The sequence below is a fragment of the Narcine bancroftii genome, chromosome 5 (assembly GCF_036971445.1).
Source record: "Narcine bancroftii isolate sNarBan1 chromosome 5, sNarBan1.hap1, whole genome shotgun sequence".
Classification (NCBI taxonomy): Eukaryota; Metazoa; Chordata; class Chondrichthyes; order Torpediniformes; family Narcinidae; genus Narcine; species Narcine bancroftii.
This window is the reverse complement of record NC_091473.1, coordinates 60,122,817-60,147,811: the sequence shown is the minus strand read 5'-3', so window position 1 is coordinate 60,147,811 and position 24,995 is coordinate 60,122,817. Positions and strand designations below refer to the sequence as shown.

At 41.8% G+C, this 24,995-nt stretch overlaps 1 protein-coding gene across 8 annotated transcripts in view; it reads left to right on the top strand.

The window, feature by feature from the left end:
* The window catches only part of pappa2 (pappalysin 2), a 406,366-nt gene that overhangs the window by 136,636 nt on the left and 244,735 nt on the right, over positions 1–24,995 (top strand). For all 8 annotated transcript variants that reach the window (XR_011357548.1, XM_069937526.1, XM_069937524.1 and 5 more), the window contains exons 3-4: positions 9,125–9,270; positions 17,188–17,481. Coding sequence is in view for 7 of the 8 variants with exons in the window: in XM_069937526.1 (XP_069793627.1) it covers positions 9,125–9,270; positions 17,188–17,481 (440 nt within the window). In the remaining variant the exon portion in view is untranslated. The remainder of the gene's footprint in view (positions 1–9,124; positions 9,271–17,187; positions 17,482–24,995) is intronic.

The following is a 24,995-nucleotide window of genomic DNA, read 5'->3' as shown; positions in this document are numbered from 1 at the left end:
ACCTGTTCCGTTCTCCATGTCCTTTGGAGAAAGCTGCTGAGATCACAAAATTTATCCGGAGGTGGTGAATCTTTGGAAATGTCCCCAGAAGAGTTGAGGAGACTCAGTTTCTGAGTGTATTCTAGATCTCCTCACAACTACTGACCATTCCTTTCATTTGATCCAAAAGTCCTTTTACCTCCACTTGTCGTGCAACAGTGGCATCATCCACTCCTCCACAGAAAACAGATGCAAAGTACTTAGTGAACAGCTGTAGCAGAAAATATTGTTGTCTTGACAAGTCTCTGATCTTCACTGGACCATTGATCACCATATGTATAAAACATAAATATTCAAGGCTTTTACTTTTAGGTTGGCCTCTACACGGTTTAACAATGTCCTCCTGCTCCGTAGTGACTATTCCCAACCACTCACCAACTCCTAATAAGATATTGTCAAAAATTGTGCATTTGATTACATTGATGAGTAGTCATGGTCCTTAACTTCCTCTGGAGAAAGTAGAGATAAACCACCCTCTTGGCGTAGCTCGATGACGCCCACAGCTGATCATCCTTATTCTTATAAAATAGTGACATAGCAGTTTGATCCAAGTGAGTGATTGGCTCAGCCATGTCAGAGGGCAGGTGAGAGTTATTACAATGCATTTATCCTGGTGCTCATATAAGACAGGAGATATTCTTCTTGAATGTTCTTGTGGCAATTCTCATTTTTTGGTCACTTTTTCAAATTACAGTTATTCAACCAAATGAATTTTCAAGCTTCTGCTACAATGGTGAGATCCAAATTCCTGTCTCCAGATTACTAGTCCAGACGAAGAGCTGACAAACTCAAACACTGCAGCATAACACCAGGCCATTCAGCTCATCTATTCTCTGCTGAATTGTTAGTCTGCCTGATCCCATTAACCTGCACCCAGCCCATAGCCCTCCATACCCTCCCCCTCTATGTACCAATGCAAATTTTTCTTAAATATTGAACTAAATTTATTGAACCCAAGAAAAACCAGAAAACATAGAAGCAGGTGTTTAGATCTGCATATCCCTGTATCCATGTAGTACAGGTCATGCCATGAAGGTTGCCCCAATATATTTCTGGCATTTGGAATATTGTGTAGAGTTCTGGTCATCTGACTTCAGGAAGGAAGCAACTGAGAGAATGCAGAGGAAGTTGCCTGGATTGGGGAGTATGCCTTATGAGGATAGGTTTAATGAACTTGGTCTTCTTCTTGGAGGATGATGGGTGGCCTGATAGAGGTGTATAAGATAATGAGATGCATTGATTGTGTGGATGGCCAGAGGCTTTTCCCCAGGGTTGAAATGGCTAACATGAGGGGGCATCATTTGAAGGTGCTTGGTAGTAAGTATGGGAGGATGTAAGAGGTAAGTTTTTTTGCACAGAGAATGATGTCAATGGTGTTGGAGACTATTTGATAGGTACATGGAACTATGAAGAATGGAGGATATGGAGTTTTCAAATTCTAGGCAGCTGTTAGAGGAGGTTATTACGTCAATACAACACTGTGGGTCAAAGGGCCTGTTCTGTGTCGTTATGTTCTATCTTCTAGGAGAGATGAATTAGAATGCATCAATACTGTCCTGGATTTAGAAGAATTTTCCCAACACAAAACGTTTTGCAGAGCTTCACAAGGTGGAGCCAGCAATGATGTCTCCCATGGCTAGGGTGTTTGAATGACCTACATGTAACATAAGAATATGAAAAACAGGACATACCATTCAGCTCCTCAGTAAAATGATCAGGGGCTGAATTTGATTTGGGGAAAACCCATCTGCAGTATTAGGGGGAAATCACAGATGCCTTACCCCGAGTCCTTTAGCCCACCTTGGATATGGATAATCCAAGACAGCTGGAGCACTTTTATATTTAAAAAAAAAAGTGACAATTGTGAAACATAGATAAAATAATCCATGAACAACTAAATTGCCTTTTTGGGGTATACAGTGTATGGGCAAATAAATAAAAATAAAAATATAAAGGGAAATTTGGAAGAGCTGGATAAACTGGATATGGAGAAGGTGTTTCCAGCAGTTTAGGACCAGAGGGCACAACTACAGAATTAAAGGATGTCCCTTTTAGAATAGAGATGAGGAGAAAGGTTTTTCAACCAGATGTGGAATTTTTTGTTTAGTAAGGGTGTCAAATGATATGGGAAGAAGGCAGGAGAATGGGGTTGAAGGGAAAAGTACATCAGTAGTGATTCAAATGGCAGAGCAGACTCAATTGACTGAATGACCTAAAATCACAGTTACAGATATCACAATTTGACCAAAGGCTTTGATGTCACAGAAAGAGATGATCAAAATAGCTTTGTTATTATGACATACAAAAGGCATTTGATTGCATCATTGACTTATAAGAAAGATTAAAGAGACATCGATAGTATGCTTAAAGACATAAAATGCAGAAACTCAAAAGGAATGATTGTAATTCAGGGGAGGGGGAGTCAGCACCTGTGATCCTCTGCGATGTATCTTAGAACCAATAGGTTTTATTATGTACAACTGTGGACTTGGGTTTCATGAGGACTTCTACTGCTATCTGAACAGCCATACGTGGAATCTAGGGCAGAAAAGAGATGTATTTTGTGTAGAGCTCGTCGAAAGAATCAAAGACTTGTTGATCCAAACCAAGGCTTTTATTAGCAAAAGACAGGAGCTCTTCACAGGTGGCCGACCAGTCCGGAATGATCCGACCTGGCTAGGGACACAACCCTTTAAGGCCCAGACAGTAGGCATGGCTTAGCTCTCAGCCAATCGCTGTAAGCACAGTCTAGATACTGTAACTATATACATTGGTGATAGATCTGTACTATCACATTTTGGTGGAAGGAAATAAGGTAAGAATGATGCAATTTTAAAGAAACTGCTGTAACAGATGCTAAAGAGTACAGCCACATAACTCTTTTGAGAAAGCTCATTAAAAGCATATGGGATGTTGGCTTTAGAGATGGTCAATAATGAGAGGTTATGTTTAGCAGCAAGAAGTCACAAGTTTCTGATGATCATGAAGCAACCAGATGTGCCCTGGTGGAAGATGAGATGCTATTCCTCAAGTAGATTTTGGGGATTGTTCAAAAACAGAAGGAGGTTAAATGCGGAGAAGTTGGACAGAGCTATTGACAATCGAGAAACCAAACACTGGTAACTGAAAGTTCAGGGTTGACTGTAGATTTTCTGCAATCACCTATCACATTAATTCTCTATCTCCCACATTGAGTTCACTGCCTTTAGCCTCTTGTACTGCTCCAACAATGCTGAGCATTTGCTGGAGAAAAAAAATCACATCTTGTATCTTGGCATGTTGCAGCCACAGTATCAAATTTAACAATGAACTGTTTGTGTTAGAATTGGCCACATCCGATGAAGGTCATCCTCCTGTAACATTCCCAATGTTTTACTCTCCACAGATGCTGTCTGACCTGCTGGGTATTTGTAGCATTCTTTTGTTTTCATATCTCTAGCAACAGTCATATCTGTGTCACACAGTTCCAGAATGCTATTTTTGTTTCTTTTGCTCTTCAACTTCTTACACCTTGATGAAGGGCTCAAGCCTGAAATGTTGGTGATGTATCTTTACCTTTGCTATATAGAGGCACTGTTTGACCTGCTGAATTTCTCCAGCATTTGTGTGTTTTTACACTAAAAGTAAGTTCATTTGGATAACTATGTTGGGCATATATTCCTTCTACTCTCCACATTTTTCCCTTCTCTGCAACTTGAAACACACTAAAGGATGTTCAAGTGCTGGAGGAGGTGCTGAGGATATTCACCATTATGTTGCCTCGATTGTAGGACAGAATGGATCGGCTGGGCTTGTATTCCCTGGAGTTAGTGTTGCAGAGGGGATGATGTGACAGAGATGCATATGTTTTTAAAAGGCAGACAATCAAAATCTTTTTTCCACGGTAGGGGTATCAAAAACAAGAGGGCATAGGTTTAAGATGAGAGGAAGGAGATTATAAGTGACCTGAGGGAGAAACTCAGCAGGTCAAACAGGGTACTTTAGCAAAGATAAATATACATAACGAACATTTTGGTCTTGAGCCCTTCATCATGGTATTGAAAAATAACAACAGGCATACAAAGAAAATGGTATTGGGGAGGGGTGGGGGAGGAGCATGGACCCAAAGACAGGAGGTAATAAGTGGATCAGGAAGAGCACAGTAACAAGCAGGGGGAGGAGGGATGGCTCGGAATAGAGAGTGAAGGGGGTGGCAAGCGACAGGAAAGAAGACTGTTTCATCTTGTATGTGTGAGTTCTTAAGTCAACACATGGATGAAGGAAAAATTCTTTAAACTTGACATAAACAACACTGGGGCTGCAAGCCTCCATTAAAGATCCTGCATACTGTGTGCCAGCCCCTTGCTGGCAGCCAAGTCTAATCAACAGTAACTATAATCAAGGCCTGGCTAGTGGCCATGCAAACATGATTACTATCATTATAAAGACAAAGGGAAAAGGGAATGGAATGCAGGCTAGCAGAAACCAAAAGTCTACATTAATACCATCTGATTGGAGAGTGCCTAGATAGAAAACCAAGTATATTTTCTCCAATTTACGTATGATCTTGATGGGATAGTACATGAAGCCATGTGAGTATGGGCGTGGGATGCAGAATTGAAATAGTTGGGCACTGGGAGATTCCCGTCACTGATATAGGCAGAGCAAAGGTGCTCAGCAAAATGATCGCCCAGTCTGCACCCAGTCCAATGTAGAGTAGGCCGCAAAGGGAGCACCAGATGCTGACCTTTTTCATACCTTGATGAAAGGCTCAAGCCCGAAATGTTGGCTATGTATCTATATCTTTGCTACATAAAGTACTCTGTTTGACCTGTTGAGTTTCTCCAATATTATGCTTTTACTTCAACCACAGTATCTGCAGACTTTCGTGTTTTACATCTGAGGGAAAAGTTATTTTCACACTGATGTGCTATCAATAACTCCAAAGACTAGAAGTTACCTGACTGATGTGCCATCAGTTTATGGTAATAAAAGCCTATCTCATGTTGTTGACCTGAGGTTCAAGCTTGTTCTGGGGGAGGGGTTATGGTGTTGCTGCCTTTATTAGAGGAATCAAGGGAGAGGAGCCACTGGTACAATCAGGAACACGTGTACAAACAGAATGTGGTTCCACCATATTCACTCCCCTTTTATAAGGAAGTCTGGTGGGGTGAAGTGAGTTTATGTCCATTGTGACCATTGTAGCACCAGTTGTGGCTCAGCTGTTGGATCCTGGATGGTCTGGTCATTGTCAGTGGGTGGAGTGACCGGCATCTGAACTGAGACAGTTGAGGTGGGTGCTGGGATAAGATGATCTGGTATGTGATGCATGATCGGAGGGGGTGGATGTACCGGTTGGTCATCTGAAGTCCAGGTGTTTCCCCATCAACAGCAGGTCTCGGATGCGAGTGTCCTCGCACCCATCCGGGTATGCCACATAGGCATATTAGGGATTGGTGTGGAAGAGGTGGACCCTCTTGGCCAGTGGGTCAGACTTGTGGCTTTTCACATTCTAGCAGGACTGGCCCTGGGGACATCGACCAGCATGGCAATGTGGTCCCTGACAAGGACTTCCTGGGAAGGGAAACAACCAAAAGAATGTGGTAATAAAATTGACGTGCTATCTAAAGACTAGAAGTTACCTGACTGATGGGCTTTTATTACTATAAACTGATGGAACATCTCATGTCCTGAGCTTGTTCTGGGGGAAGGGTTATGGAGTTGCTGCCCTTATTAGGGGAATCAACGGGGAGGAGCCACAGGTACGATCATCAATGGTTGGGTAAACCATACATGTACAAAGACACACACACAGGTTGATGTCTGGAATATTGCCAGGGGATGTGGTGGATTTGGATACATATGGTATATTTAAAATACATTTTAACAGGCACTTAACTAGGTAAGGTATTGAACAAAGTGGTCCAATTGCAGGAAAATTGGATAACTGTATTTGGGCAAAATGATCAGCATGAATATGGTGGGCTGGTTTTTGTACTGTAGGATTCCAAGACTCTAACCATCAACTTATTTTCTCATGCTAATCATGAGCTGATCCATCCACCCACTTAGCCCCACTGCCTGGTTTTCTCCCTGTAACCCTTCATGCCCTGTCTAATCAAATGTCTGTTATTCTCTGCTTTAAATACACCCAATGACCTTGCTTCCACAGCTGCCTATGGAAACATCTTCCATGGACTCACAACTCTCTGACTAAATAAATATTTCCACATCTCTGTTTTAAATTGATGCCCTTTCATGCTGAAGTGAAGCCCTCTTGTCCAAGTATTCCCTACCTTGGGAAACATCCTTTACACATCTACCCTGTCCAGGCCTTTCAGCATTCAAAATGCTCTACAAGATTCCCCTCATCCTTCGGTCCTCCAACCCGGTATTCCTTCGGTCCTCCAACCCGGTATTCCTTCGGTCCTCCAACCCGGTATTCCTTCGGTCCTCCAACCCGGTATTCCTTCGGTCCTCCAACCCGGTATTCCTTCGGTCCTCCAACCCGGTATTCCTTCGGTCCTCCAACCCGGTATTCCTTCGGTCCTCCAACCCGGTATTCCTTCGGTCCTCCAACCCGGTATTCCTTCGGTCCTCCAACCCGGTATTCCTTCGGTCCTCCAACCCGGTATTCCTTCGGTCCTCCAACCCGGTATTCCTTCGGTCCTCCAACCCGGTATTCCTTCGGTCCTCCAACCCGGTATTCCTTCGGTCCTCCAACCCGGTATTCCTTCGGTCCTCCAACCCGGTATTCCTTCGGTCCTCCAAGTGAGATATGACCAGTGCTTTATAGAGTATAAACATTACATCCCTGCCCTTGTATGCTATTCCTCTAGAAATGAATGACAACATTGCATTCACCTTCTTCACCACTGACTCAACCTGAAGGTCGAGCTCAACCTGCACAAGGTCTTCCAAATCCCTTTGCATCTTGGAATTTTGAATTTCTTTCCCATCAAAATAAGTCTGCCCATCTATTTCTTCTACCAAAGTGCATGACTGTATACTTTCCAACACTATTTCATCTGCCACCTCTCTATCGATTCTCTTAATCTATTCAAGTCTCTCTACAACCTTTCAGTATCCTCAGGACCACCTCCCCTTCCACCTATTTTGGTATCATCTGCAAATTTAGGCACAAAGTTATTTATTCCATAATCCAAATAATTAACGTGGCCCCAACACCAACCCCTGCAGAACACCACTTGTAACCGGTAGCCAACCAGAATGTTGTTGTGGCCTCTGCCGATCGTGGTTGACCAAGGGTAAAGTAGGCAAAGATGATATGGAGATCTGTCTGTTGCCCACACAGTGGGACGCCATCTCCATGTTAATAACGGGTTGAAAGGAATGATAAAAGACGATACAGTTTGAGTTGCCATGCAGGTGCTGGGTACAGCAGACAGCCACTTTCAGGACTCTGAATCCAGGTTTTTCTTTGGGGTTTACTGCCAAAGTTTTGCTCATGAGCTGGTATAGCCACAAGGTAGTGGAGGTTTCCTCTCTCCTAGATAAGTTACCATCCAGAGCAACTGTTTTCAAAGTGCCAGTGGCCTGCCTTTGCCTCTTCTCCTGTCAGTGAGAGCAGCTTCACTGGGATGAACTATGCCACACTTGAAGGCCAGAAGTTGGACTTGGTTGTCAGGCTGTTGGAGTTGCATTTGTGTAGCAGTGGGAGCTTATCCCCACTATCAGCTTTCGGCTATGGTAACCTTTAGAGCTACCAACAAGAATAGGATCCCTTTTATTCCTACTGTTTCCTGATGACCAGGCCATGCTAATATCCTTCCTGTAATTCCATGGGCTCTCATCTTGTTTATCAGCCTTATGTGTGGCATCTTGTTGAAGGCCTTTAGAAAGTCCAAGCACACAACATTTACTGCATCTCCCTTGCCTATCCTACTTGCAATTTTCAAAAAGTTGCAATAGTTTCTCAGGCATGATTTTCCATTAAGGAAACCATGCTGGCTTGGGCCTATCTTTTCATGCACCTCCGGTTATTCTGTAACCTCATCCTTGACATTCGACTCCGACTTTCCAACCACCTACGTCAGGCTAATAGGTCTATTATTTCATCTCTGCTGCCTTGCTCCCTTCTTAAAAAAGCAGAATTGACCTTCACGGTTCTCTTGTCCACCTCGCATCACTTTCTGATAAAGGAACGTTAAGTCTATTAATCTCTTCACAGAAACTTTGTCTTGCCTGGTGTTGAAGGCATTTTATTCTGATCAAATACAGGTTGTGCATGTTTCTGTGCTATTCTTGATTTTTAAATGTGTGAAAGCATTGGATATTTCCTCATTGCCTGCTAAATGGGCACAGAGCACATAACCTCAACAGATTCTGTCTGCATAAATTAACCCAAGTTGAAAATTCAACCAAATTGCACATTAAGTGTTTATGTTGCACAAATCTCGAACATTCTGTGCTCAAACATGGCCAGTTTGGGAGCAACTCGTCACTGATTTACGTGCAATTGAGTCCTTGGTTAGCTTTTTCAAAGAAGTTAAATAATTTCCTGTGACCTACTTCTGGTTGGGCTCAGAGGGAAAAGCACTTTTGTGATGCATTGCCTCACTTGCTCCAAGTGGCACTTGTACTCGCTTATTCTGAGATCACAGTACATTATAAATACTGTGGCTGTAAATTTCTTGATTATTTTCTATAATTTCAATGGGAGATCGATGGGAACGTGACAACTATGCAGATCCCTTTTCTGATTTTTTTTTTGGCAACGTGGATCTTTCATCTTGGTTGTGGCACATTGGGAAAATCCCTGTGGAAGGTGGAATTTCATTGAAACTGATTATATCTATGTGATTCATGCTCTCTGTCATTCTATGAACACAGTTTAGGTTGGGTGAACCTTTATAATTCTGAGCCAAAAGCTCCATATTGTTTCTGGCATTCTTTTTTCTATCATTTCACAGTCCTATCTCGTGGAAGATGTGCGCTCTTTCCATACAAATTTACAGAATTGGATTAGCCTGTGTTTTAATAATCATGTCTTTCATGCCCAGAAACTGATGATAATTGCTGAAGAGTGAATTGGACTGTCTGGTGTCAGCTATGTTTTAAGCTTCTGCTCTTCTTGTATTGTTAGGACCTACATGAGTGTGAAGGAACTCAAGGAGGCACTGCAGATCAATGACTCGATGTATCTGAATGTCTTCTTTGCCAATTCGGTGCGGGAGGAGCTAGCAGGAGCTGCTACATGGCCCTGGGATAAAGAAGCCCTGACTCACTTGGGTACGTATGGTGCATAGGACTGGTGCAGGGGTATTCTCATTCGATGGATGATGACTGTCAACTGCCTGTTTCCTGCGGACATCAATCTCATTGTGATGAAAGTGAACAGAGCCACTTTTATTTATCAGATGACCCATGCACCACATATCTGTGGTGATGTTTTCGTGGGATCACAAAAAAGAAGCAGGACCTTGTAAAACAATGCATTGATTGAGGTCAGTTGGCCAAAACATTTCCTCAAAAGAACGAAAGTTGATTTTATCTTGCACATTGCATCACACTACTTCTTTACGTTTGGAGCTCCCTTCACCACCCCACATTAGGAAGTGTCCACAAATCCATTAGTCCATTCCATCCTAAGACGAGCTTTTGATCTTCCTCATTACAGAGTCACCCTGTACCACTGCCATTGACGTGACTGGTCTGTAATCCTAATTCAGTACATCAGTTGCTGAGACTCCCATTCATCTTAAGGTTTGACTGCTGAATGCTCTTTGGAGAATTAGGATTGGGGTGGATGGGTTGAGGGAGGGTGGTGCAGAGTCTTGTGTTGTGATGGGGTGATGAGGTTGCATTGTGATAATGTGAGAGACTAGAGCTATGAAAGATAGATCAATGAGCAAAGCCAAGAATTAAGCAGAGTGAAGAGCTCAGTGATTAGACATTTAATGACAGAAGTCCTTTGTTGGTGCTTCAGTTTTGAGTCGTGGCATAATCAGTCTAAGAGATCAGTTCTGGTCAGAGAGAAAGAAAGCTCAGAAGTTTTCAATTGCATGCCTTCACTCAAAAGTTGTGAGTCTGTATTTCTAGTCACTGATCAAAGAATAAATGTTATTTTATAGCTTGATGAAGGAAAGAAGATGGGCCTTTTGTTGATGCTGTTTCCTTTAATTTCTGGCATGGATAAATGTTTCTTTTTGTTCAGAGTGGGATTTTGGATGAAGGTACGTCCTATGTGCAGCTTACTTCAGGAATGAGATTGCTGTTCATTTTTGCCTCCTTGTGCACAAAGTGAGGGGTTGCTTTTAATTTATCATCATCGGGGCAGAAGGAGGATGTGGATGAAATGACAGGGTCTGCGAATGGCCAGTTATACTGAACACTACAATAAATATATGCAAGTGACAGCTGTCATTAAAATTCTTGTGAAAATGAATCCCCAGAAAAAGTTGTTTGAATTGTCCTATTGTCCTATACCTTGTATGGTGAGAATCGACCTGAAAGCTTATCTGTTTCTCTGCCCTCTGATGCTCTCTGATCTGTCGTGCACTTTCCCCTTATGTCTCATATCAGTGTTGTGCACAGAATAGCTGAGGAGATGAGGGAAATTTGACCTGTTTAGTTATTGCCCTTCTTGTGGTTCTAATGGCATCCCCTTCATGGAATAAAAAATCCTCGTGCCATAAGTCAGTGAGTCCTCTGACTTTGTTTTGACAAAGCTCTGGAGAAGACAGAAACACAGTGAATATGTCCAAACATAGCCATGAGTCAATCATGCTGAGAGCTCCAGATGTGTGCAGGAATACAGCAGGCGGATGCAGTCCACTATTCCAGGAGGCTGATGGCTCCTCCCCTGCAGGCCACACTGTTATTCCTTGTTTTGTTGGAGCAGAGAGGCTGTGGTATGGAAGTTATTAGCAAACATTAAGAATAGTTTTGGTAACTTCTGAGGAAATCTGCTCAAAGGTTATGAAAAAGTCAGATTGGAATCAGATTTATTTTGAATTGTACTTTAAGTAGAGAGGGTTGCATAAACAGTGGTGCTCACCTTCAATTCATTCCAAGGGAACTGGGAACTGTTTTTTTAAAAAAAAATACTTGTCTTGAGTTAACAGCAGCAAAGACGTGCTACTCCAACCCAAGTTTCCAATTTGCCAAACACTTTATCAATTATACTGTTTATATCCATTGACTCATATCTGATGCATTTCACACTGTAAACCAAACTTCAGCACTGTCTTCCGGTGAAGCAGGGCAAGCAAAAATGGTTCAAGGTGCAGTTGCACGACCTCTTGAAGTTGAGAATTATGCCTGTAATTTGTGCTGTATTTGTGTTCATTGATTAGTTAAATTGTCAGACTTTACCAGATAAGAACACAATGCTGGTTGGAGTTTAGAAGTTTGTTCCAGAATTTGGGCTAAGCGGTTTTGTATATATTTAAAAAAATTTAGCATTACAGCATGCCCTTCCAAGTCCACGTGGCCTGCTACATAAAAACACCAATTAACCCTCACACCCTATATGTTTTTGGAGGGTGGGAGGAAACTGGAGCACCCGAAAGAAACCCATGCGGATATGGGGAGAATGTACAAATCCCTAATAGACAGTGCCAGTTTCAAACCTGGGTCGCTAATCCTGTAATAACATTGCATTAACCATGTCACCACTATGTTAACTGTGCCACCTATTGGCTAATGTAAAATTGGACTGCAAGGATGCCATCACTGGTTGGTTAGTATAATTTTTTCCTGTGCCATTTCCATTATAAAAAGAACGTGATACAAAAAGCATGAAATTAAAAAGCTTGCAACTGCTTTAATCCCTTAATTTAAATTCTTGTCTCAGACTTTGGAAATAAATTTATGACAGGATTTAATATTGAAATTAGCTGCGCCATAGTTCAATATTATCTGAAGGGGGAATGTATTCTGTCCAATTTATTTTGAGTAGCTCAAGAGCGTTCACCCTTTTTATTCTATTATGAAGATGAGATTTAAAAGAAAATTTAAAAAGTTAATTTACAATTGCATAAATTAATTCAAATCATGTTGGGTCTTTTAATGGTCTCCAGCACTGCCTGACCGAGACCACACACAAATTGGAGGAATGACCATGGTCTCCTGCACTGGCTGACTAAGAACACCTGTATATTGGAGGAATGTTCATGGTCTCCTGCACAGCCTGACTGAGACCACCGTAAATTAGAGGAATGCCCATGGTCTCCTGCACTGCCTGACTGAGACCACCCACAAATAGGAGGGTGCCCATGGTCTCCTGCACTGCCTGACTGAGATCACCCACAAATTGGAGGAATGTCCATGGTCTCCTGCACTGCCTGACTGAGACCACTCATTAATTGGAGGAACAACACTTCATCTTCCATCTGGGCACCCTGCAAATGGGTGGCATTAACACAAATTTCTCTGGCTTTTGTTAAACACCACTCCCTGACTTCTTTCCCCATCTCTCTCTCTCTCATTCTCTCCCCCTCCATTTTTCCTTTTGTCTCTTTTCACACAGTCAAAATCAATTCTCACCTCTTCCCTTATCATAATCAATTAATACATTTTGTTGGTCTGGTCTCCTTCCCCAGCCAGAACTCTCTTCTGAAATTTCCTGTTTTTTTTTTACATTCTCTTTGCTTGAAGAAAGGCAAAGGCCTGAAGCAACAACAATATATCTTTGTCTCCTAGGAACATTGCAATTCTGGCTGAGTTCCTCCTGCATTTCGGTGTGTTTTTACTTGGATATTTTAAAGTGTATTTTACTGAAAAAAACTTAGTTTTCACCAGAGCTTGTGCTTGTTGTGACTTTTTTCCAGTTTAAAGATATTTGAGTCTGCTCTCTGTGGATCATTCAGCAAGGCATTCAGGAACATTAACTGAACTGTAGACTTTGAATTGAGAGAACCTTGCAACCAGGCTGAAGGAACTACTCCCAGTTCAGGGTTAAGCTCTTGCTCTGAATCTCCCGTCCACATCAATAACATGACAGGAGTGTAGATGCGAACTGAAGAGCACATTTTATCCATTTCTGTACTAGTCTTGTTTTTGTTTTGTTGAACAGGTGTGAGCCACACTGATTAAATTAGATTCACAGCCAAGGGAGCATGTGCATACGTAGATGGATTGAAATGGACACCTTTTCTTCAAAGCAACAGAAAAAGCCTTGAGTATTGGGGTCCGTGTGAAGGAAGACTTTGTTTAGCTCAGTGGCACAACTGATGAAGCCACTGCCTTGCAGCACCAGAGACCCAGATTCAATCCTGAACCCTGGTGCTGACTCTGGAGTTTGCAATCTCTCCCTGCCACTGGGTGGGTTTCCTCCGAAAGCTTTTTTTTTTAAAACATATGCTAAAGATGTGTACGTTGGTGGGTTACTTGGCCACTGTAAATAGTCCCTAGTCTGTAGATGAGTGTTAGAATCTGTGGGGAGTTGAAGAGAATGTGAAGAGAATGGAAACGAGATTAATGTCAAATTTGTATAAATGGGTAGTTGATAGTTGGTGCAGATTCAATGGGCTGGAGGGCCTGTTTCTATGCTGTGTCTCTCCGTGATTTTATGACTCTCAGCCCACAAGACCACTGGATCTCGTGTTGATCGACTCTGAACAGTCAAGAATGTCAGGAGCCAAAAACAACTGCGATTCTTCATTGAATATACAGAGCAGATTCTTTTGCTTTTTAAAAAATAAATAAATTAATAATTAATCCAAAACATGAGCCGAAATAAAAGCAAAGAGGGATAACTTTTACCTCTAAAATAGTACCTTAATCATCATAGTATAAATAGTGTGTATCCTTATCAATCAAACCCATTTTATCAAAATATCTCAAAAGGAAAAAAAAGCCCTATTAATTGAACCCCTCCCAATAAACAAGGCAAATTTTCATATCTAATACATGTAGGAAATGAAAGACGACATTCGGAAACCAGACCATGCTGCCTGGGAGCATCCAGACACCCTAATTCTTTAAATTATGGTAATACTCCAGGAATGGGCTGCAGGTCTTGTGAAGATTCACCTTTACATCTTTAACATTATATCAGATTTTTTTCTAAACTTAGGAAGGACATGACCGCCTTTAACCACTGAGTATGAATAGGTGGAGTACTATCTTTCCATTTCATCAAAATTGCCTGTCTAGCTATCGATGAAGTAAAAGCTAAAATTTGCTTTTGAGATGGATAGTATTTTCTCTTCTTGAGGACAACCAAATAAAGCAATTAAGGGGCCTGGTTCCAATTTTACCTTAAAAATGACTGATAAAGTTTGAAAATAATTTTTCCAAAAATTTTCCAATCTAGGGCAAGCCCCAAATATATGTATCAATGAAGCTTCAAAGCAGATTCGAATGATGCCATTAACATTGAGCTACAAATCTGACTGGAAGGCTGTGGGAAGCATGATTTGGGACTTCCTCATGTAACCAACTTTGCAGCTATGTCTGAAAGGAAATAATTTGGATCAACAGCTTTTCTGTTACTTCATCAAAGCACAGTCCAAGGAGATAATGCTCTGATATCAGAACAGCTACAGTGGGAATTTATTTTTAATTTTTAAATTTTCTGGGCCTTGGCCTTCCTTTCGTTTGAAGGTGCTTGGCATTTTTAATTAACCTTTCTTTAATTTTAAGAGGCAGAAGCTTGATTAGCAGAAATCAGGTCCTCCATTAAATTAGATGTTCCCATTCCCAAATACCACTTTCTCCATTCATTCAGTCTCTCCTATTATCAAATGCCCAAATCTTTCACTTACACAGCCAGTACCTTTCCCAAGTAACAGTCCTTCCATTTATCAAGCCTGTCATATAGTCAAATACCACCTCCTTCACCAATGCAGCTGGTCCCATTCCAAAATTCCAGAAGCTTTGCTCATCCAACCAGTCTTATTCTGCAACATTAGATCTTCTCATGAGTTGCCTGTCCCATTCTTACAAACCAGTACCTTCTCAAATGCAGTCAGTTTGTTTCTCAGAAGCCAGAAACTCCAGAAAGCATGTTTCTTTAAATATAGTGATCACTTCTTCTAATCTCCATATGCCTTACATTGGATATTGAACTTAATTGGAGGCAGATGCTTGCCACAGAGTGCATAGATTTGTTGACATGCATCAGATGTGTATGAATTAAGTGCTATTTAAGATCTTCAATGTGTTACATTTTGCACACTTTGCAGAATGCTCAGCTTGGTATTGTAGTGTAAATCAACTGTGCATAATTATTATTGATTGTATTAGCTCTGCTCTCTTAGGCATAGGAACCCATATCCATTTATGACCTCTTGCCTGTTGGACTGCGCACCTCCACTTGCCTCTTCTTCCCTTCTCTCATCTGCCACCCCACCTTTTTATTCAGGCACCCTGATGAAGGGCAGAGGAATCATGTTTGGCCTAAGATTTCTCTCCCTTCCCACTGAATGCTTGTAGCGAAATGTGACAATTAACTGTGTATAAAATACACCAACTACCTGCTTTAATAAATCAAAGACATGCAAATTCTTGACATATCTGATTCCTACTCTCAAACCATCTTTGGACCTTTTTTCCCAGCCTTGCTTCCCAGTATGAGATGTGTGAAAAAGATTTTTTATCTTCCTGGATTTTGGAAGAAATGACTGGTGGTCTAATTGAGATGTACAAAATTTTGGGAGAGAGTTTAGATGTGGGAGCCCTGATCTTAAAATAAAGCATCGACTATTTGTGAATGATTGATTCAATCTTTGAATTATCCCTGGATTCACAGGTTGTGTTGCTGACCAGAAGGTTTCTGTATCATCCATATACAAAAGTGTTGTTAAAGACTTGCCCCAAAATTGACCGTCCACCAGTTGAGCCTCAAAAATGGAGAAGCTTTGCGAAAATGACACTCTGGGGAGAAATTTGGAGGTTTGTTTTAAATGTAGGAGTCAGCATGGATTTCTTAAAGACACATCATGTTTGCTGTGGTATTGACTGCCTTTTTCTGCCCATGGATGCTGCATGACCTGTTGAGTTTCTCCAATACTTTTGTCTACAGACTAATTTATTTTTATTTTGATGTAATGACATAAACGATTGTGAATGATACTGATAGAGGCTGTTTTTGAGGATTTTCAGAAGGAACCCTTCTGATAGTTTCAATGATTCACTGATCATTCCACCAGTAATAATTCTCTATTGGTAACAAAGATGAAAAGGACAGGGTTGACCATCATTCTGACTGGAAAGGTGACAGGTGCAACATGAGCCATTCTATCCTGCTCATAAGTCCAAGAAAATATCTTCACTCGTTTCAAGTGCATGAAGCGTGTGACTTAATGTTCAGTAAAATGTTTGGGAAAATGGAGTATGTACTGGATTTGTAGGAACAAAGTATACATTGCTGGAAGCACAGCAGATTAAAGAGCATCAGTGGGAAAAAAAATGTAATGCCAGTCCTTTGTGTAACAGGTTGAAAACTTGTTGGAATTTAAGGACAAACAAATTGAGTGAGAACATTTGGAACTGGCAGCCATTTAGTCAATGAAATTCTAAATGGCAATCTTGCCAAGGTCTTGGTCCTTATGAAGATATATTTTTAATTATTTTCTAGTCACATCAGCTCATCATGTTTCATTCCTTTTCCACATCTCAATATCAAGTTGAACAATGATCTTCCTCCTCTCTTTCATTTAAATAGTTTTGGTCCCCATCTTTTAGGAAAGGTACTGGAGATGGTTCAGAGAAGGTTCACTTGGATGTTTCTTGGTATGAAGGGAAGGATTGTTCAATAAGAAAAGAGTGAACAGGTTGGGAGTCAGGCCAATATTGCACCTGAATTTGATCCTCATCCTAGATTCTTTCTAAATGAGGAATTGTGCGCATTTTTTGTTCCATTCCCTTTCAAGTGCTGCATGTTCAGTTTTCCAACCTGGCACTACATCAGCAATGTCGGTAGCTGCCCAATGATTTAAACAGGGAAGCTCTTCCTCTGCATAACTTTGCACCACATCACACTAAGCCATGAATGGTCACTGAACACAAAAGTCTCCCCATCCCTACAAATTGATCCAAGCTCTTGAACTAAAGGGGCTATGGTTTTTTTTTAAACTGTTTGTTCACTTGCCAAATTAGTTTATGCAAATTGGAATCTCCAGCTGAGAATGGCCCCATGGTGGGAAGTGAAGTGTTTGAATCTTTTAGGCTGTACTGAACATGCTTGTACTTTGTTTCTAGGTGGGGTTGTCTTGAGTCCAACGCACTATGGAATACCTGGCCACACCAACACAATGATCCATGAGCTCGGCCATATCTTGGGATTGTACCATATCTTTAAAGGAGTGAGCGAGAGGGAGTCCTGTGATGACCCTTGTCGGGAAATTGTTCCCTCGCTGGAAACTGGGGATCTGTGTGCAGACACCGCACCAACTCTGAAAAGCAAAGTCTGTCGGGACCCAGATCCGGTGAATGGTGCATGCGGGAAAGAGCAATATTCGGGCACACAATTCAACAACTACATGAGCTACACAGGTAGGTGCTCTGATCCAGCACAATCTTAGAATTTGTTGGGATGTGCCAAAACACTGGTGAGGTCATGCTTGCAATATTGTGTGCCGTTCTTGGGGCCCACACCATAGGATGGATGTGATTGCCCTGGAGAGAAATTCATCAGGATTGGAGGCTTTTAGTTATGGGGCGAATTTGGAGAGGCTGTGTTTCTTTTCCCTGTAGTAGAGGAGGATGAGGGGTGACCTGACAGACATGATGAGAGGGTGGATGGTCAAAATCTTTTTCTCATGCTAGGGAATCAAAAACAAGAAGGCAAATGTTTAAGATCAGAGGAAGGAATATTGAAGGAAATTTGAATGTTGTTTTTTTCAGAATCGGATACAATTACTATGTGATTGGCATTCAGGCAGATACTTTAAAAAGCAAGGGATAGAAAGATATGGTCCCAATATGGAAAATGGGCACAAGGTGAACTTGCACGAGGTGGGTTAAAAGGCCTGGCGCTGTGTGCTACCACTCTTAAATAATTCAGCAAAGGTGACCTAAAGAGTTAGTATTGCTGTGGGTGAGGTTATTATCTCTTATCTCTGCAGCATGCTTGAATCATGTGGTCCAGCAAAGGACATTGGAGTATTGTATTCAGTTTTAATCATTGGGTGACAGAGATATTGTCAATATGGAAATGTGCAGAAAATATTTATGAAGATGTTGTCATGACTCGGTGGCCCTCAGGGTGAGCAGAATGCATTTGAATTTGCCTGGGTGAGTAACTGGATTGCATTGCAGCCACTGTTCACTGATTGAGGAGGTAGAGAGTGTTTAGGGTGGTAATTGAGCTCCTTTTGTCCTGGATGCCAAGCATGGAACAGTTCCATTGGAGCTGCACTCATCCAGGCAAGAGGGGTGTATTCTATCACATTCCTGACTTGTACATTATAAATGCTGGAAAAGCATGGGGAATCAGGAAGGGAGCCATTTGCCACAGGATAGCAAACAACCTGGCCTGGGCTTGTGGCCATGCTGTTCGTCTGATTGCATTTCCTTCCTTGGATTAGGACATCATGATTGTCCAAGAGACAAAGGAGATGATAGTGGACTTCAAGAGGATGAAGCCCAAATACTCTCTATTACACATCAATGGTTCCATCATGGAGAGCCCAAAATTCCTTGGTGTGCACAAAAAGGATGGCATATCTTGGACCACACTGGACAGGAAGATGCAGCAGGGCCTACACTTCCTTAGGAGGCTGAGGATAGCAAGACCACTGACTCTCAATCTTGACATTGAGAGTGGCTGCATCATTTTGTGCTATGGTAGCAGCAAAGCATTGGACTGGAAGTTAATGGCCGAGGAGATCACTGGGGTCTCCCTTTCCTCTAGTGATATTTAAAGGGAGCATTGCTTAAATAGGGTTCAGAGGATGCTTTGCATCCAGCAGACAGTATCTTTGACACACAACCATAAAGGAGGTAAAGGAGAATCAAAGTTAGGACTGCCACGCTTAAAGATTGATGAGCAGTATCCTGTGACTGAGTAAATACTTGTACATATTTAAAATTTAAATTTAGATATACAGCACGATAACAGAATTCTCTGACCCACGAGCCTGTGCTTTCAATGAACTTGCAACCCCTGTACATTTTTGAAGGGTAGGAGGAATCCGGAGCACCCAAAAGAAGCACACCCAGACATGGGGGAGTTTGTATCCAGGTCACTGGCACTGCTATAGTGTTGAGCTGACCACTATGCTAACCATTGCCACCCCAGGATGGTTATAATTTAAAATAGAATAATTTATTTTTTATATTATAGCTTTATGTCCACATGTGATTATTATGTGCTGTGTATTGTGTTTGTATGTGTGCACTGTGGTGTGGAAAGGCATTGTTTTGTTGGGCTGTACATGTACAGTTAGATGATAATAAACTGAAACTCTGCTTCTGCACAGAATTCCTATTGGCCTCAAATTCCAAGCTTCCATTTCACAATTCATTCATACCAGGCACAGAACTTTGTAGGAGTTAAGTTTCCGAAGTGGCTTTTGTTGCAGTTGGTGATGGTATCTGGAGGATTTTCATGGACCATGTAACTAAGCAAAACCAGTGAGGAGCCAACAGATCCCGCAGGCACAATTAAAGGGACAAATGTTATGAGCCCAAAGGACCACAAAACCCAGCAGCAATAAATATTCACCAAGACAAATGGTTACTTAAACAAAAATTGCTTTTAATTATCTTTAAACATGAAAATAGAAACAAACTTTAACATTATTATTATTATTAACTAACCTAACCTAACCCCCCTCTAATTCTAAGTGCACATGTGTGTAATGTGTGGTAAGTTTAGAGAAGTTCTTTGATTCACAGTCCAATCTCACTTCTCATTCTTCCAAGTTCTCTGATTGCAGGCAATTCTTATACTGTGCACAGAATCGAACATGCATAAAATTCACCAGGCTTTGATGCTCGAAAGGTAAATGGTTACCACTCAGGAAGGTCCTTGTAGGATTTGTAGAGATAGAGATGTGTTGTTCCAAGACATCCACAACTAAGGTACTTCCCTCGGTCACCTCAGTGTCATGCTGACGAAACTTGCCCCATCAGGGTTCTCCAGATGATAACCTCTTTCTTTCAGGTTACCACACAGTTCCTTTTTGTTTCCCTTATTTCAAGTGAAACATTAGACGGCCAGTCTTCTAGCCATTTTCAACTCTGGAGCTTCTGTTTCAGTTCCAGAAAGCTTCTGCTACTTGTCACAGCTTTCTCTCTCACACACACACTCTGACCCTCAGTCAGAGACTGCTTTCTCTCTCTGCTTGCAAAAACCACCTCCATTAAACTATAGGAGTCCGTCTTCTGGTTCATCTGTTGTTTTATGTAAATAAGAACCCATCAGTGACCTCTCTTCTGAGCACTCTTGTGAAAAGCCACCATGTCTCCATTGTTGCTTTAAAGACAATAGTCCATTCAATCCACAGTCAGTTCAATTAACACCTACTTGTGAAGTCTCCATAGGCATTCTTTAACTTTTCTGTAAAGTAACTCTGTGGACACGAAGTTTCCAGTATTTCAAATAAGATCTGTTTTAAAGTGTTTGTATGTAACCTACTCTAACTTTTCCCAATTTATCTCCCAAAAATATTTCTGTATATGCTATCACACAAAGTTCTTGGAATTGTGCAGAAGGTCATCTGTATACTAGAACTGAGCAAATTTGTCACACCCACCCCTCTCATCCCTACTCTAATGGAGATGCTACTTAGGCTAAAGTAAGTAGGTTCACATTCAGGCAAATGTTTTAAAAGTTGATGTATTTGCATTTTGCTGCAGTAGTAATCCTCCCAGAATCACAGTGTGACTTTCGCGCAAACAGAGGAACTACTGACATGGTCTTTGCCCTCAGACAGCTCCAAGAAAAGTGCAGAGAACAAAACAAAGGACTCTACATCACCTTTGTTGACCTCACCAAAGCCTTTGACACCGTGAGCAGGAAAGGGCTTTGGCAAATACTAGAGCGCATCGGATGCCCCCCAAAGTTCCTCAACATGATTATCCAACTGCACGAAAACAAACAAGGTCGGGTCAGATACAGCAATGAGCTCTCTGAACCCTTCTCCATTAACAATGGCGTGAAGCAAGGCTGTGTTCTTGCACCAACCCTCTTTTCAATCTTCTTCAGCATGATGCTGAACCAAGCCATGAAAGACCTCAACAATGAAGACGCTGTTTACATCCGGTACCGCACGGATGGCAGTCTCTTCAATCTGAGGCGCCTGCAAGCTCACACCAAGACACAAGAGAAACTTGTCCGTGAACTACTCTTTGCAGATGATGCCACTTTAGTTGCCCATTCAGAGCCAGCTCTTCAGCGCTTGACGTCCTGTTTTGCGGAAACTGCCAAAATGTTTGGCCTGGAAGTCAGCCCGAAGAAAACTGAGGTCCTCCATCAGCCAGCTCCCCACCATGACCACCAGCCCCCCCACATCTCCATCGGGCACACAGAACTCAAAATGGTCAACCAGTTTACCTATCTCGGCTGCACCATTTCATCGGATGCAAGGATCGACAAAGAGATAGACAACAGACTCGTCAAGGCAAATAGCGCCTTTGGAAGACTACACAAAAAAGTCCGGAAAAACAACCACCTGAAGAAACACAAAGATCAGCGTGTACAGAGCCGTTGTCATACCCACACTCCTGTTCGGCTCTGAATCTTGGGTCCTCTACCGGCATCACCTACGGCTCCTAGAACGCTTCCATCAGCACTGTCTCTGCTCCATCCTCAACATTCATTGGAATGACTTCATCACCAACATCGAAGTACTCGAGCTGGCAGATTCCGCAAGCATCAAATCCATGCTGCTGAAGACCCAACTGCGCTGGGTGGGTCACGTCTCCAAAATGGAGGATCATCGCCTTCCCAAGATCGTGTTCTATGGTGAGCTCTCCACTGGCCACCGAGACAGAGGTGCACCAAAGAAGAGGTACAAGGACTGCTTAAAGAAATCTCTTGGAGCCTGCACATTGACCACCGCCAGTGGGCTGATATCGCCTCAAACCGTGCATCTTGGCGCCTCACAGTTCGGCGGGCAGCAACCTCCTTTGAAGAAGACTGCAGAGCCCACCTCGCTGACAAAAGACAAAGGAGGAAAAACCCAACACCCAACCCCCACCAACCAATTTTCCCTTGCAATTGCTGCAACCGTGCCTGCCTGTCCCGCATCGGACTTGTCAGTCACAAACGAGCCTGCATCAAACGTGGACATACCCCTCCATAAATCTTCGTCCCCGAAGCCAAGCCAAAGGAGAAGAAGAAAGAGTCTCAAGATGAGGGAATAATGCAGTATTCCACTGATTGAGGAGCTGCCTTGGAGCTATATGAATGGCTGATCATTAGTAAATGTTTTCCTGCGGAGAGAAAATTCTGAACTGTAGTTGTGTCATGTTGTATTGGGGAGCATGTAACATGAATGTTTATCATTGCTCTTTATCTCCTAATTACAACAACATAGAGGTCATTTGGCCCAGTGGGCTGATTCTCGGTGAGTAAGTCGTTAGTTGCATTCCACCTCTTGTTTACTCACAAGTCCCACATTCCCATCAACTCCACTTTAAAGTTTTGTTTGCTGTTTCTTATCACTGAGGGGTAGTTTGCTTGTTGTCTCTCACATCTTGAGGATGTGGAGGGGAACTGGGGGACCTCCTGGAAGCCTACAGCATCCAAAGGAGAATGTGCAAAGCTTTGCACAGGGATCATCTTGTGCAGGATTGAACATCGGGATTCGGGAGCTGTTCGGCAGTAACAATAAATCCTCTGCTTGCCTGATTCACACAGAGTTCATCCAGCTGTTTGATATTATTCCTCTATTCGCTCATATTTTAGCAGGTTGCTAAACAGATAAAATCGTATTGATTTTTCAATGTTATCTTTTTTAAAAATGCAACTGCGCTCTTTTAGTTTAAAAACTAGAGGTCAGTGATTTGCCTTTGGAAGATAACAGCTCATATTTTGCCATCATTGTGATCAAGAGACCTAGCACTCTCAAGTTGACATGCAGGGCCTTATTCAGTATAACATGGGAGGACTTTGGCATTTCTGTGTGCCCAGAACCACTTCAAGCAATGCATTTTACTGTAGCAATCCAGCATGTGATGTGTGGTGATTCCTGTATCATTTTTATTGTTGGACTCTAAGCTGTCTCATACAGGAATCAGTACACTTTAAAATGACTGCTGTCAGGACCTTCTAGACCTGATCTCATTCTTATTTCATATATGCCCTTGCCTGGCAAGAGTTTATTCTTTAATGGGGGAAAAATAATCTGAATTGCGTGACTTTAGTGCTCCGTTAAATTGTCATCTGCAAACTATTGGGTTGTCGTTAACGTTAACCTTTCAGTTCTTCATTTCATTAGAGATGCAATGAAAACTGATTTGTTCTGAAGGATCAAGTTTCTTTTCAATCCTGATTTCTTCAGAAAATAGCGTTTTTTTAAATTGAATTAGTTCCTTAAATACACTGATCTCAATGCTCATCTAAACAAACAGGAAAATTTAAGAATGTAGAATTAGATCATCGGTTAAGATAGAGCCAAAGTTCCTGCCGGAATTGGCTCAGCCGAATGATCAGAGACTCATCCAGTTGATGTAATTCACTGGAGATTTCCAAGAGGAGACGATAAAGTTCCATTTGAATGACAATTATTAAGGTTCAATGTTTTAGGGATAAAATTCTGAGATAGTGGCTTGCTATGTGTAGGTTTTAAAATTATTGATCTCAGACAATGATATTTGTAATGTTATATTGGTCACTGATATTTTCAGATTTGGAACAGAAAAGAGCAAATTATTCTAACTTATTTATCTGCATGGCTATTTCTCAGGAAATGACTTTTTTTTAATGTTGCTTTGTGAAGTGAAACAGAGTTGCTACATCGTGATTCATCTGTTATGAGGAAAATAATTTTGGTTCTTTTAATCTATCATTTCCCCCAACCTTATCCATGTCTCCATTTTAATTAGAATGGAGTGTTCATTTGTGTGAGTGTTGGGTGGTGCAGGAGTTCCTTTCCCCATCATTTCTGGCTACAGTGAAATGTGGTACCTGATGCAATAAAAAGAAATGTTTGCATTGTCGACAAATTGCTGAGTCTGTGTTAACTTGACTCATTTTAGGGATGTGAAAAAAGTAACCTCTGAAGCAAAAAAGTAGTGAAATACAGAGGAGCAATGTGGGAGATGCACATTTTTCAGAACAGAGTTTCATGGCAGTGGTAAGATGCACAAAATTGACTTTGCAATCAAGATTCCATTTATTGTCATGTTGACAAAATACACAAAGACCTTTTCCTTTTGCTTTCTCTCTAAAGGCACACAGAGATGTTACAAATTCAGCCCCACAATCCAGAAAATCCATGGAGTCCTTTCAGTGCTCCCTTGTATTTATGATAATGTGAAAACTAATATTGGGGAAACAATAAGTGGGGGTAGAAACTGCAGATGCAACCTGGGTACTTGGACCTGTTTTACACCTGTGGTCTAATCTGATGCGATCAATAAAGTTGTATCCTCTTTCCAAGCAGTTGTGGTGTGGGATCTTTTATTTGCTGTTATTCTATCTTAGAAGAATTTGCTCAGGTATAAAATTATCCATGTTGTGCTCCATCCCTAACTATTACTGGATATACACATGTAATAGTCAATACCATGTAAAAGTTGACCTCCCCTCTTTGGCCCCAGCCACCCACCCACTGGAGCTCCTAACACCTTGACTGCAAACTCTTGTCTGAGCCCTGGTTGGCCGCCCATTCAAACTCTTGACGACTTAGATATACCACCCCGCTCTGGCAACCCACCTGCCCATCTGAGCTCCAAATGCCCTGAATGCAGATTTACCACCTTGCCCTGTCCACCTATCTGAGCTCCCACTGCCTTGAACGACAGTTACTTACCATAGTTGACCCCTTAAATTTTACTCTAAAAATTGGTCCACAAAATTTGTCTATTATACGTGTATATACAGTAACTTCTAAAGC